The sequence below is a fragment of the Dermacentor variabilis genome, chromosome 4, assembly GCF_050947875.1.
Source record: "Dermacentor variabilis isolate Ectoservices chromosome 4, ASM5094787v1, whole genome shotgun sequence".
Taxonomy (NCBI): domain Eukaryota; kingdom Metazoa; phylum Arthropoda; class Arachnida; order Ixodida; family Ixodidae; genus Dermacentor; species Dermacentor variabilis.
In genome coordinates, this window is record NC_134571.1 from 168,436,572 (window position 1) to 168,450,838 (window position 14,267).

Sequence of the window (14,267 nt, forward strand, 5' to 3'; positions counted from 1 at the left end):
CCACGTGATAGCGGTCGGCGAATAACGATGTGAGCGGCCCGGAAAAGTTATGCGCAACTCTGCTCCCTGCAGGCGTCTACGGGAGTGTCCGCTCTTTACGTTTACTGTATGACTCTGGTTCAGATGGTCAGATGGTGCTCTGGTCGCGCATGTGCAATCCGTTAAGAGTCTTATCTCGATGAGTGCGTCATGTCCGTAAGCCCCGTATAACCGGGTTCAGACAGGGCAGAAATGGCAGCAACAAAGTGGCCACGCCACCGCACTGACACTCCAGTTCTCTATTTTCCGCTTTAAACAAGATTCTTTTCCAGACACGTGTAGATTACTCCGCCGCGTACACTGAAACCATTTCAAGCCATCGGATGGCGTAGATTCTTATTCGCCGCTTTAAAAGGGACGGTGGTGTTGCCATATCTGAGCTATCAGCGACTCCACCCTCTGAAACAAGTGCTATATCGTACAATGCTATATGCGTCAGTCCCTCGACCGTTCCTTCAACCACCTCAGTCGTTCCTGTAATTCGAATGGTGAAGTGCTCGCTGAACAAGGGACATCAGAAGGACGCCGAAATGACTGTGCGTCTGCGCGCCAACGAGCGAGCGTGTACCTTGGAACAAAGGCTGAACGAGGTCGATGCAGCAGCGGACGTCCACGAATTAGACCTCACAAATTGCATTTTTGCGGATCCGGACAAACTGTCTGTACTCATCAGCAAATGTAGCGGCCTTCGGTCCTTACGGTGCGTCGCCTGCTCGCTAAGGTCGAGTGACCTTTTCAGGTTGATTTTTGAATGGCTGCCCAATCTGGTGCTAGTCGAGTTCTCGCTCGTGGCAAGGACGGAGGTAGACTCCGAGGTCAGGGAGGTGCTTGAATTGTTGCCGCGGATCCGCAACTCCCCGGTCAGGAACCTGCGTCGCATGTATGTCGAAGTCGGTGGCTATCAGAATTTCAAGCTCCTCTCACTGCTCGTGCGCTTGTGCCCGAACCTGGCTGAGCTGCACGTGCACTTGGTGCACGGAGTTTTCTGGAACGGGCTCCTGGAGTGCCGCGACATCCTCCGAGACTACGTTGTTTCGCAAACTTTCGCGTTCACCTCGGAGGTGCCGGGCTCCATTCAGCATGAGCTGACAGTGCCGATCGAGTTAACGAATTGCGCCGCCATCTGCGCCAACGTCAGCTGGGACAGACGGAGCGACTCGTGGAACTGCGCTCGATTCGTTGACCTCGCAACCTTCAACCACGACAGCCTTATCCTGCCGTCTCAGATGATCCTGTTTACCATCCACAACGCCAACCTTACGCCGGATTGGATCTATCTAGCCACCCGCAAACACGTTTGGAGCGAGGTCCGCCAGCTGTGTCTTGTGCTATACCCAGTGGAGCGCCATTCCGCCACCTATCCGACGGCAGGTGGCAATTACCGCCAAAGTCTGCGAGAATTCCTCACGGCAGTCCAGCACATCGTCGAACTCAATGTAAGTTCGTTCCACTTCCGCGGTGACAACGACTTTACGGCACTGCTTGAAGAAGTAAGGCTTCCATCCCTGCGGGCGCTCTGTGCACCTCCGTGCGGGTTTTGCCACCGATTTGCGCTGCATCGTTTGGCGCTGAGTTGCCCTAACCTCGAAGACTTGGACGTGCGCTTTGACCGGCAGGGTAGCCTCGTCCGATGTGCCTCCTGCGAGGGTGGGTTCTGTACTGAGCCCGAAGAAGATATGGATGGGCCCCACGCCAATGGCCCCGTTCTTCGTATTAGGCTCGTCGGGCTGACTCTGACGGACGTGCCCAGGCTTATCTCGATGTGGTTCCTCGAACACTGCCGAGCGGTTACAGTGCGACTTGCCGACTGTCTCAGTTCCATGCTTCATGACTACGAGCGTATGGGCGATCTACTCATCGACGCCTGGCCGCGTTACCTCGTGCTTAAGCTTGCCTCTCTACCCCTCAGCGAGAACTTTATGTTGGTGAGTCGATTTTCGCTAGTGCTCTAATCTCACGACGGGAAGTCACGCCGGTGCGTCAATTTTGACGTGTCGAGCACACCGGAACTGATATTTTCTCTAATTTTTCTTATTTCCCATACAGTAGGAGTTCGTAATTTAATGCTCTTAATAACACCTGGCCGAATCTCTGCAGTTCTCTAACGGCGCAAGAAACATGAATGGCTTGCTTTCGCTGTTTTCTACCAAGGATGCAGCGATGGTTGGCACTTTACTCGTCAATCCGTAAAATTACTTTTTATTTTTTTTCTCGTGGTTTAGTGGTCTTTCTCTTATATTTTCACCTCTGCTTATAACCTTTACTTCACACCTGTAAATTCAAGAGTGGAATAATGCATAACTCGCACCTTTGCAGCACGTTCAATGCTGATCCCTTTCTTAACGCAAGAGTAATGAGAATAAATTTCAGCGAATAGCCCTTTCACTTCGAAATGACGGCATAGTGAAGAGCTCACGGAAGGGGACGTCATGGTGGAAAAAACAAAACAAAGAAACTCTTGAACTCTCCGAAATGCATTGTTTTGTTGCAGAGCAAGTTAACTCGCATCACCAGCCTCCAGTACCTGGCCATTCTTTTGGCGGACTCCATGGAAGAAGACGAGGCCGAAAGGTGCGTGAGTACCCTGACTACCAGATTGCCGAACCTGCGGTGCCTCCACGTTCACTACTCAACCCCTTCCGACGGCACCTTGCAGCGGGTCACGTGGATGCGGCAAGAGGGCGCTGCAGAGGGTGGCAGCGTGGTTTGCGACCGTCCGTGCTTCCTGTGTTCAACGGCTACCTTCATAGGTCTCGTCAAACCGAGGAACCGCGACTTTCAGACAGTTCTGTAGCTGAGGGCTGTCGGACGAGTGAAAATTCTCAGGATAGGCAAAAGCTTAAACTTATGCTAGTTTATTATTTGCATGTTCATTAAAATGTATTTTCAAGTGTGTATGTCATGCTTCCTCTTTGTTTTCATCGCATGTCGCGACGCTTTCCTACATTTAGATTGAATATTTTGTCTCTTATATTTTGTTGCTTTTTAAGTGCTATTCAGTAGATCTATGTGCGCGTTGTACCGACTCCACAGAATGTAAACACGAAGCATGCGCAAATATATATATATATATATATATATATATATATATGCTTCGTGTGATGCCGTTTTTGCCATTGCCTCATCGACGACGCTGGCGAATGGACGCTTTTTTACAGTGGTTGGTGCTAAACACGCCTTTTCGCTTATGGCAACCATTCATCGTTCGCTAGCACCTCTTGTCAGAGGCGTTTGTTTCCTGCCCGTATGGCGTGCTTCACTGACAGGACTTCTGTTCTTCAGTTAAATCTAATATTTTCGTCGAATATTTTCTGCAATTTATTTTTGTACTGTCGAATAAAGCATGTTAATTGATCGCGACGTAGGGCGAGTGGTATACGAGTCTATTATTAAAGGTCGCCGAACCGCGGCGCCACCCCGATGGTATTCCCGGAGACAGTAAGACAAATGGCGATCGTTGATTGTCGAGACAGGGGATTGTTGCTTTGAACCACGAGAAACAAAGATCGGGCACTGACGCGGACAGCGCGTGCAGGAATCAAACGCATTTGGAAAGATTTGCTTGCCAGCGATAAATGGTTGCTGTAAGCGAAAAAGCTCATTCTAGCATCAACCATTGTACGAAGCGTTGCCTCGCCATCAACGAGGCAATGGTCAAGGGTGTATCGCACGCTCGCCTAAGATTTCGTTTGAGCATGCTCTGTACTGCGCGCTGCCACCGGCAGTGCACGATAGCAACAGTTCGGTCACTTTTCGCGTGCTCCGTTAAGCGCAAAATAAGTTGTTGGGTGAGTCGGCACATGTGCATGAAGAAGAAAATACGAGCTCGGGGATTTTAGTACGCAAACAAGGCACATTACAAGACGAGTGCTTCCTTACAACTAGTTCTTATTCTGGAGGGTACACAAAAATATGCGATGTTGCCATTCAGGCATGCGCAATAAATGTGAGCGGAAGTGTAGCGATTCAAGATATTTTCGTGGTTACATGCTCAATTATGGTGTCCTACGCGTCGAAACCACGACCCTATTATGTGACACGGCGTAGCGGGAGACTCCATAATAATTCGGACCACCTAGGGTTCTTTAACGTGCACCTAAATTTAAGTACACGGGTGTTTTCGCATTTCGTTCCCATCGAAGTGCGGCCACCGTGGCCGGGATTCGATCCCGTGGTTACATTGCTCTCGCAAAACTAGGAAGGTGGTGTTATCAACGACTTGAAAGGTGTCAATCTTGAGGCACATTGGCCAACCTCATCTACAATACTGAAAGCGTCCGTCACGGCTGGTGGCGGTGCTCGACAGCATCGTGCGACCTGCTGCTGTCCGACGCGCTGCGGTGTCCAATTGGCTATGGCATAGCGCTGGTGAGTTCGAGATCGCGGTTTCCATCCCGACCTTGCGGCCGTATTCCGATGGGAGCGGGATACAAAAAGAAAAGATCGTTTACCCGGCATTCGAAGCACTTTGAAGAACCCGGGGATGTGAAAATTATTTCGGAGGACCCCATTAAGCGGTGTGCCTTATATTTGAATTATGGTTACAGCAAATAACACCGCATAATTAGGTTTATCTGGTCCTGTCTAACAAGACGAGAGCGGACGCGGCTAAGGAGACATCCGAAACTTCGTTCCTACAGCCTGTCTCTCCTGCTTTCCGCGAGAGGCATCGCCTATACCGACAGCAGATGCAACGCACAGTCACAAGCTTTGTGACTGCTAACGCAAGAACACGTGTCACTAGACACAGGCACAGTATACCTTGGCGAGGAACTGGCGTATACTCCGGTATTCTGTAGGTTTAGCAGATGCACCCCCTTAATATAGCACTCGCAAGTCGCGTGCTACCGTCACTACCACACGGTATCAGGTAATGATTAACACGGCGTTTCCCGCACGTGCGCCTTGACTTACAAAGTCTTGGTGTAGACTGCAGCAGACGACCTACGGGCCCCATCAGTGCGTGCATCTGCTAAACCTAGGGACTTCGAGACTGCGCTAGCATTTCACCACAGCGCCCTGTCCGTAATGCGTGACACACGTTCTGGTGTTTACTGTTGTCAATCCGGTGACTGTACAGCGAAATTTTTGTCATTTCTACTGCGAACCGGAGATAGAACCGAACTTGGGTTCGTTGCTATTCGGCGCTCGACTTCTGCCTGGCGGCACTGCTAACTGAATGAGCCCACGAGTTCCTGCAGAGCACTTTGGTAAATTGTTGCGCTCTTCTGTGCCATCAGCCGCACCAGCTGTCCAAACCTCCAATACTTCGATGTGCGCATGAACAGGCCCGCACACTTCTTTCGCTAAGCTGTTTTTTTTTTCCAACTTCAATTCTGGCTCGCACCCGACAAGTGGGCCGAGCTGCGCGTCGGGAACACCTGGTGTCATTGAAGGGTAGCCCGACTAACCTTGAGCGACGTGCCGAGCTGCGTACGTGCTGCTACTATCGCGGCTCTTGGCGTGGAAGTGTTGTAATTGTACATACGTAGATCTAGGTTATGTTAAAACATTGCGAACTACGTGTCCACATGTACCACGTATGTGTAAAGGGCTTTACATAGCTCTTTGAAAATTTTCTTCGTATATGGACCGTTAGACTTTGTGAGTTAAATTATTACGGGATTGGCCACCGACACTGCTACGCACTTACTCGAAGCATCAGTTGAGCATGCGCGCAGGCAACTGCGCAAGCTACTGACACACCGAGACATCAACTGTCAAGATATTTATCAAAGTGTAGACGAGTGTTCCATTCACGCGGCTTTTATCTGCTTTATTTCACATTCCTCTGCTTCTCTGGCTGAAGACAACGGCGGCTTTTGCATCTTTTTTTTTTTTACATTTGCGAAGAACCGCGGTTTAACATTTTAAAGGTTTTCATTTGCTGGCCTGCGGCTATTGTGTACAGATTGTTCTTAGAAAGGACGTCGCCATTACCGTAGGTCGTTTCTTATTGTTTGGTTCAGTTCTAAGAAATATTATTTATTCAGGTGTAAGAATTACGCAGATCCAACGCACATGTTCGAAGATTTGTGAGCGGAATATTTCGTGAAGGGATTGAAAAAATACTATAAAACTGAATCCGATGCGCACAACTGCCTCCCTTGTTACCGCATGCAATGTCTAGCCTGGCCTACGCGAACATCAGCGTGATGCGCTGCGAAGGCACTGCTGCGTTATTGGAAAGACACCGGATTTTGCGACTAATTGTGATTGTACACTGTGTGACGTAGGATGGGATGCTGACACTGTAACATTAGGAACGCCTTCAAAGACTGCGTGACAGTGCCCACATAAACAGTTGTGTATTGTCTGTACATGTGCGCAGTTTTTTTTTTTCGTTCTTTTTCTCTCTCTCACATATCGCATCCCTTTGCCCCTCCCCCGGTACAGCGTAGCTAACCGGAGATAATCTCTAGTTAACCTTCCTGTCTTACCTTTGCCTTTCACTCTCTCTCTCTCTCTCTCTATTCTGCAGCCCACAAGCTTTTGCCCCCCACAAGTCGCAACTTTAATATCACGCACAATTCGTTTGTAAACCGCACCGTTCGCAAGCTACACCGAAATGCTGACAGCAGTTTAAGCAAATGTGAGGGGTCAACGAAGTGACGTCACGAGTACGAAGGCGATGTTTGATGTTCGTCGAGGGAAAAAAATGGTGAGAGGTGCACACAAAGAGAACTGCGACGTGCAAGGTGGTGACAATTTTGGCTATTGGCCTGTTTCATTCGAGTGTGTGTGGCTAAATGAAAACTATCCCGTGCACGTTCTTTAGTGCGAATGTTCGGCGCGACGCGGAACGCGCGTGGCAGCCGTTTTATCTTACAGTTCTGCTTGACATTTTCACGGTAGAAATATTCATGCCATTGTGGCTTGACAGTTAGCGCATCGGGCCCTTTTGCGGGAAGACACAATTTCGATCCCACCATTGAAAGGCATTGTCACTTAATGACAATATGTTTTCCTTCTTTTTTTTAAAAAAATTGCATTGACTCTTCCGCAGTACAGCAACACCCTACATCAGCCTCGCTCCGCAAACTCCGGTAAAGTTCGCCTAGAAAGTTTCGCTTTAATATAAAACGAAAAATGGCGAACTGTATTCAATGTTTCTACGGGCGTCGGCTGGTGTTGCATCATTCCTGTCCGTAGTTCAGCGAGGCACCAAGGCAGAACGCCGTATATAGAGTCAGCAGCGTCGGCAGTTTCTGAAACTTTAACTTGCAGCCTCGCTTCGCGTCCAGGCAGATTGTTACAACGGCACGTAGCACTGGTAGAAACGCAGAATTGTTAGTATCGGTGTGACGCTGTTGCGATACCGATACTAACAATGGGTGCGTCCGCGACAACAGAGCCAATGTCGCCCCTTGCGGACATGTTAGGCCATAATCAAGTTTCGTCAGAGCGATTGCGCTATCGTTTGCACTGGTGCGAGTGCTGCTCGTTGTTTGCACGATAGAAAATGCGACTTCGACATCACGGAAAACCGGGGGCCCAGCATTGTATAGTTCGCTACTGTAACAGCCTCTGGATCACAACAGGCTGAGATTGGCCCGGGAAATTCTGGATTTCCGGACAACCGGCAAAAAACACACGTGTGCGCAACTGTTGCACAGTCAAAAGAAACATGTGGTTTTTGCGCATGCGTTCTTTTCTTTCGCATGGCGTAACAGGCTGTAGAGGCCATATTTTGACGCGGGCGAAATTAGAATGGCTCAGTGCTGGCCCCATTCAGAACCAAGCACGTGGCAGGACGAGCTGATGAACAAAACTTAGAGGCACTTGAACACGGTGGCACAAATGCGTCCCTCAAGGTTCTTTATGACAACCTTTCACACTTTAACCGTTTCCCCGATTTAGGCAACACAACCTTGGTGGTTAGACTGTCTCATGTAAAACTTATAGACAACCAGGGTAACGACTGTCTAAAGTTCTATGCTTCGCCGAATTAATCGAAGTTTAAACGTATTTAAATTCTATAAACATTTGGAGAACTTTCACGCTGCTTTGGACTCCCAGGGTACCTACTACCTTGGGAAAGTCAAGTAATCAGCCAGGTGACTCCAGCTACCATCAACGAGGCTTGTACACCTCCAACACAGCGCGTTAAAACTCTCGGCATGTACCGAAAAGCAGTGCAACGAAAGATCGTACCTGAGTTAAAAAAGCAAGAAAAAAAAAACACTATTTCAATAATACGAGAAAGCTTTCCAGACATATAGAAAACGTGCTAAATAGTCTCGCCTCCCGAATAGATTTATCCGCTAAAACCCGCAGTCAAAGGGGGAACAATAGCCGTCATCAACTCCTCCGCATACATAATATAGCCACTACTCCGGCTGAATGACAAATCACTATAAATCACTGACCCATGATCCTATACCCTCGAGTACAGAATCTCATGTTGGTTTCTGCCTTACGCCGCGGACCCCACGATCAACTAGACCTAGAAATCAGACTGCTGCTTCACCACCTCGTCGAGTAAGGACACGACATCACGTTACGGTGGATTCCAAGCCACTGTGGCATAATGGGCAATGAACATGCCGACGCAGCAGCACGCGATCTGCACATGAGGAGGGCTTGCAAGACTCCATTCCATTCTCAAGAACAGACGCTGCAATGAAAATTCGTGTGCTTGCAAATGAAGCCATCAGAACTTTATGGAACACATCAAGCTTGAAGCACACACGTCTACACCGACTGGACCCATCCCTTCGACTTCGACCCCCATCTGGATTCTCTCGACTCGAGACAGCCGTACTTTGCCGACTGTGGCTTGGTGTCGCTTACACAAGATCTTTCGCCTTCCAAGTCGGTATGGACGACATCGAGGCTTGGAGTCACTGCGGCGGTGAGGAGACTATCGAACATGTACTTTGCCACTGTCCTCGATATAGCGCGCACCGGCTGTCACTAGCCACCGCGTTGGCGCGCCTTGACGACAGGCCACTTTCAGAAGAGTCAGTCTTGGAATGCCGACATGAACTGTCGTCACACCGAAAGTCGGTCAAGGTTTTGTTGACCTTTTTACGTGGTAGGGGCCTATTAGAAAGACGATAATGATCCCATTCCGTCCCTTTTCATTTTTTCACGCTTTTATTTTTGTCACGCTCTTCTTTCCCTCTTTACTTCCCCTTCCCTTCCCGTAGTGCAGGGTAGCAAACCGGAGGTTTAAACTCTGGGTAACCTCCCTGCCTTTCTCTCATTTGCATCTCTCTCTTCCGTTCATTAGAACATTGAGATAACTAGCGAAAAAAAAAAGAATCCACGGAGCTACAGCAAAAACGCTACTTTTCCTAAGCCCTAAAGCAGGAATACTTTATTTATTTCTGAAATATACTGAAAACCCAAGACTGGGCAGGCTCACAGTTCACGGTATGGGCACCGTGAGCGCGAAAGGGTTTTTAGTATGTAGATAGCTTAATCAATAAATTTTTACTCACACTCCCTTTGCTTTAAAACCATAACGAATACACCACTTATTTTCTTTCTCATGGAGGAGACATTGTGGTTTCCAACAGCAGTCTTTTGGTCACGCGGGATTTCTGTTCTCCATAGAACGTTTACAGTGCCATACTCATGGGCTCTAAGATATTTGCTCACGTGGTAGCGTCCGCCATTGAGCGCCTTTTGATCGGCGTCTTCTCGCTCGTTTACAAACGTCACGGCGGCCACAGGTGTGGCTCACACAGCCCCTATTTCGGCCACGAGGGGGCGCAGTGAGCGGGTAGATGACACTAGAATTTGACCAATGATGCAGAGGCAGTGCACATTTTAATTTATCCATTCTGTCTGCGCTGTAACCTTATATTTTCGCACAAGCTACGCGGAAGGCGACAAATATAGCAGGTTGCTGGCAGCGGCTCTGCACCAATTACGCAGCGTTACCACCACTACTGGCACACAACATCACGGAATGTTAATTGTTTGGTTTTACCTGTTATACTCTATGGTCTTTGCAGCGGTAGATTTGTAGGGGTGCTACGACCATACGCTGTTGTCGTAGTCGTTAACTGCACGTGCAACAACTTTGTTCGGGAATGCGTGCTTGTGCGTTGTTACGTTTCGCCTACGACGCGCGGTTTAGCCGGCGCGGCTGCAACAAAGCGGCAGACATTTTGGCCCGTTCGGCGCCGCCGCTACGCCTCCCCGCCAAGCGCGTCCAGGCATGTTCCGATGCCACGTGTCTTCATGTGCGTGTGTGAGTGTATGTGCATATTGGTGCCCACGCTTGTCGAAGCGCGGCAGCCGGGGAGAGGAGCTCCCAACAACTGTGAAGCGAGGGGGGGCTGACAGGCGCCGACACGACGTGTGAGCTACCTTCTCCTCCCCATTGTGCCCGACCGGCGCCGACACGACAGTATGAGCCACCTTCTCCTCCCCATTGTGCCCGACCGGCGCCGACACGACAGTATGAGCCACCTTCTCCTCCCCATTGTGCCCGAACGGCGCCGGCACGACGGCTGCGCCACCTTATCCCATTGTGCCCGAGCGGCACAGTCACGTGCTCGTCTATAGAGGGGTTCCTTCTTGCCCTCAACTGCGAGAGTATAAAAGCAGCTGCCCCAGGACGCCAAAGGAGGGCTCCGATTTCTTCTGTTGAGTAAAGTGCACTCCCGTCTCTCTACTTCGGTCAACCTGACCGCCAACTCTTTGCGATGTTAAAATAAACAAGTTGTTTTGTTGTTACCAGTCGACTCATGCTTTGCCGGGACCTTCGGATGCTTCCAGTTGTACCCCAGGCCGCCAGGCCAACGCTACCCTTGGGGCTTGCGACCCAGGTGCAACCACGGGCGTCAGCGCCGAGTTCCCAACAGGTCGTACCATCGGTGCGACCACAACAACCGTTGCCATCGGTGGGATTCAAACAACTGTCTGCCAGCGGTGAGATCGCGACAACGGAGGCCAGCAGCGAAGATATGCAGTTGACTGTATGCTGAGCAGCTCAACGACCATCCGGGAGCAGTGCAACGAGCCCTGTGTGATGACTGGTTGCCTGCAGCGGAACGACTGCGCTGAATTCCTGCCTGCGAGGTTTGGTGAGTGCGGGACTTTCTTCTTCTGAGCTTTGCCAGGCTTTTGTTAGTGTCAGAAACAGAGCTGGTAATTGTGGTTGTCGTTGCTGCCGGGTTAGTTTGCGGCAAGACAATAGTAAGCAGTAGAGAAAGCAGCATTCAGAGCAGCCATGGATTTGAAGTCGTTGCGCAAACCGAAATTGTTGGAGCTTGCAAGAGAGTTGGGTCTGGACGTCTCGGACAAACTCAGAAAACCAGAACTGCTAAAGGCTATTCTTGAGTTAGAGGCTGAGGATGACGAGCTGTCGGAATGCCTTGAGACTATTGAGGAGAGGTCAAAAAGACATGAGCGCGAACTTAAAGAGCAAAAAGAGAAACAGGAGCGCGAACTTAAAGAGCAAAAAGAGAAACAGGAGCGCGATCTTAAAGAGCAGAAAGAAAAAGAAGAGCGCGAACACGCTTTGGAAATGAAGCGTCTCGAGGTAGAGATGGAACGCGCTCGTAATGGAAGTCAGGCACACGGTGCAGGAGAACGAGTATTGTTCAAAATGACTGACCTGATGCGGCCGTTTAAGCTTGGAGAGGACATTGGTTTGTTCCTGGTTAACTTTGAGCGAACGTGCGAGAAGCAGGGGTTCTCTCGGGAAACGTGGCCACAGCGCTTGCTCACTTTGTTACCCGGCGAGGCGGCCGACGTAGTCGCTCGCTTGGATAGAGAGGAGGCAGAGGATTTCGACAAAGTGAAATCGAGTCTGCTAAAAAAGTACAGGCTGTCAGCGGAGGCTTTCCGTCGGAAGTTTCGGGAAAGTGAGAAAGGCAAGAATGAGCCATATACAGAGTTTGCCTACAAGCTAATGTCAAACATGCAGGAGTGGCTCAAAGAAGAGAAAGCGTTTGGTGACCACGATAAAGTTCTGCAGTGCTTCGGGCTGGAACAGTTTTATAGTCGGTTACCTGAGAACGTGCGGTACTGGGTCTTGGATAGGCCGGACGTTTGTACGGTGGCTAAAGCCGCTGAGCTAGCCGAGGAGTTTGTGACGCGTCGGGCTCGCGGAGCTAAGGACGGTCAAAAGGGTGAATTTGGCCCCAAGTTTGAGAGGCCGAAGTTCACGCCCATGAGATTAAAGGGGGACACGCGTAGTGCGGATGCGAGTGAAAGCAGTCCGACCAAACGTAAAGAGACGGCGGCAGCCGAAGCCGAGCGCAGAAAGCGGTTCGAGATGAGGCAAGCGCGCTTGTGTTATACGTGCCAGAAGCCGGGTCACTTTTCGGCGCAGTGTCCGGAAACAACACCAAAAGTTGTGTTTTTTTCATTATGCAGCACTGACGAGAACATGAAGCTTCTCGAGCCTTACATGCGAAACCTCCTCGTGAACGGGAAAGAGTGCCGAGTGCTTCCCGATTCCGCAGCTACGATGGATGTAGTTCACCCGTCTTACGTAGAACCCCATATGTTCACGGGCGAGTGCGCATGGATCAAGCAAGCCGTGGAAGCTCATAGCGTGTGTCTGCCGGTAGCAAAAGTGCTTATCGAAGGACCTTTCGGAGCGCTTGAGACGGAGGCCGCAGTGTCATCTATGCTGCCCCCCCAGTACCCGTACCTATTTTCGAACAGGTCCGATCACCTCCTGCGCGAGAGAGGGCTTTTGTTTGGTGAGGCTAGCGTTCAGGCCTTAACCAGGTCGAAGGTTCGGGAGCTCGCTGCAAAGGCGGTAGTTGCGGGGCCGACGTTATCAAACAATGAAAAAGGGTCAGAGGCTCAGCAAGCTGATATTCAGAGCACGCCCGAACTGAATAAAAGTGAGTCTGTAGCATTGAAGGCGCCAGATACTGGAGAGGAAAATCCCGATGCGGGAAAGTTAGAAGAGCTATCTGCAGATTTGCTCATCGCACCTACGTCAGACGGACTTGAGAGGTTGCTAAAAGTCAGCCGGTCGGCTTTGATAGCCGAGCAAAAAAAGGATGGCAGCCTAGAAAACATACGCTGCATCGTCAAGGAAGGTATCGCCAAGAAAAATGCTCGCTTTGTGGAAAGAGGTGGAGTCCTGTACCGGAAGTATCTAGACCGCAGAGGAGTGGAGTTCGATCAGCTGATCGTGCCTCAAGGCTATCGTCAGGATCTGTTGCGCTTGTCGCATGGGGGTTCGTGGTCCGGACACCTAGGAGTTAAGAAAACTAAGGACCGTCTCTTGCAAGAGTACAATTGGCCAGGGTGTTTTCGGGACGCAGACCATTTCGTGAGGACATGTGACACCTGTCAGCGGGTGGGCAAACCAGGGGACAAATCAAGGGCGCCGTTGAGATTGGTACCTATCATTACGGAGCCTTTTAGACGGCTCGTTATTGATACAGTGGGACCTCTGCCGGTAACAGCCACGGGGTACAGACACATTTTGACTGTGATCTGCCCAGCGACAAAGTTCCCTGAAGCAGTGCCGCTTAAAGAACTCAGCTCAGTTGAGATAGTCAATGCACTACTGTCCATATTTGCGCGAGTTGGTTTTCCTGCGGAAATCCAATCAGATCAGGGCACAGTGTTTACTAGCGCTTTGACGACAACTTTTCTCGAAAGGTGTGGGGTAAAGCTGTTACACAGCTCAGTGTACCACCCACAGTCGAATTCCGTTGAGAAGCTCCACTCCGTCATGAAGCGCGTGTTGAGAGCCTTGTGTTTTGAACATCAAACTGACTGGGAGCTGTGTCTGCCTGGGGTGATGTTTGCATTACGGACCGCGCCGCATGCGGCTACGGGGTTTTCGCCAGCTGAGCTGGTGTACGGTCGCTCGCTTCGGTCTCCGCTTCGCATGCTTCGAGAATCGTGGGAAGGCAGGGGCGACGACCCAGTCGTGGTGGAGTACGTGCTTAAGCTCCTCGAACGCTTAAGAAGGGCACAGGAGTTGTCAGGTGCAGCAATGGCAAAGGCCCAGCAGAGGGCCAAGGTTTATTATGATCGGACCGCCAGGGCCCGTCGTTTTGAGGTGGGCGATGAGGTCATGATATTGCGCACATCGCTAAACAACAAACTAGACGTGCAGTGGGAGGGCCCAGCACGAATTGTTCAGAAACTGTCGGACGTTAACTACGTGGTGAGTCTGCCAGGAAAGCGGAAAGCACAGCAAGTTTACCACTGTAATCTTCTCAAACCTTATAGACAAAGGGAAGCAGTGGTGTGCATGATGGTAAACGTTCCTGAAGAGCTTCCGGTCGAGC

The 14,267-nt window shown here is 50.3% G+C and overlaps 1 protein-coding gene across 2 annotated transcripts; it reads left to right on the top strand.

Moving 5' to 3' along the window:
• Positions 1-486: 486 nt before the first annotated feature.
• Positions 487-2,924, top strand: LOC142578056 (uncharacterized). 2 transcript variants are annotated; one of them, XM_075687473.1, is made up of 3 exons: positions 487-1,964; positions 2,531-2,610; positions 2,696-2,924. In XM_075687473.1, the coding sequence occupies exons 1-3, from the start codon at positions 525-527 to the stop codon at positions 2,787-2,789; spliced, it is 1,614 nt and encodes a 537-aa protein (XP_075543588.1). In that variant the 5' UTR covers positions 487-524; the 3' UTR covers positions 2,790-2,924. The 2 variants fall into 2 exon arrangements, with proteins under 2 accessions (XP_075543588.1, XP_075543587.1); XM_075687472.1 differs by having other exon boundaries at positions 2,531-2,924.
• Positions 2,925-14,267: the final 11,343 nt, after the last annotated feature.

Bases quoted from the DNA above. Each gene is read 5' to 3' on its own strand.
- LOC142578056 (XM_075687472.1), top strand. From the start codon at position 525: ATGGTGAAGTGCTCGCTGAACAAGGGACATCAGAAGGACGCCGAAATG. The intron at 1,965-2,530 runs GTGAGTCGATTT...GTTTTGTTGCAG, and splicing joins TCAGCGAGAACTTTATGTTG to AGCAAGTTAACTCGCATCAC.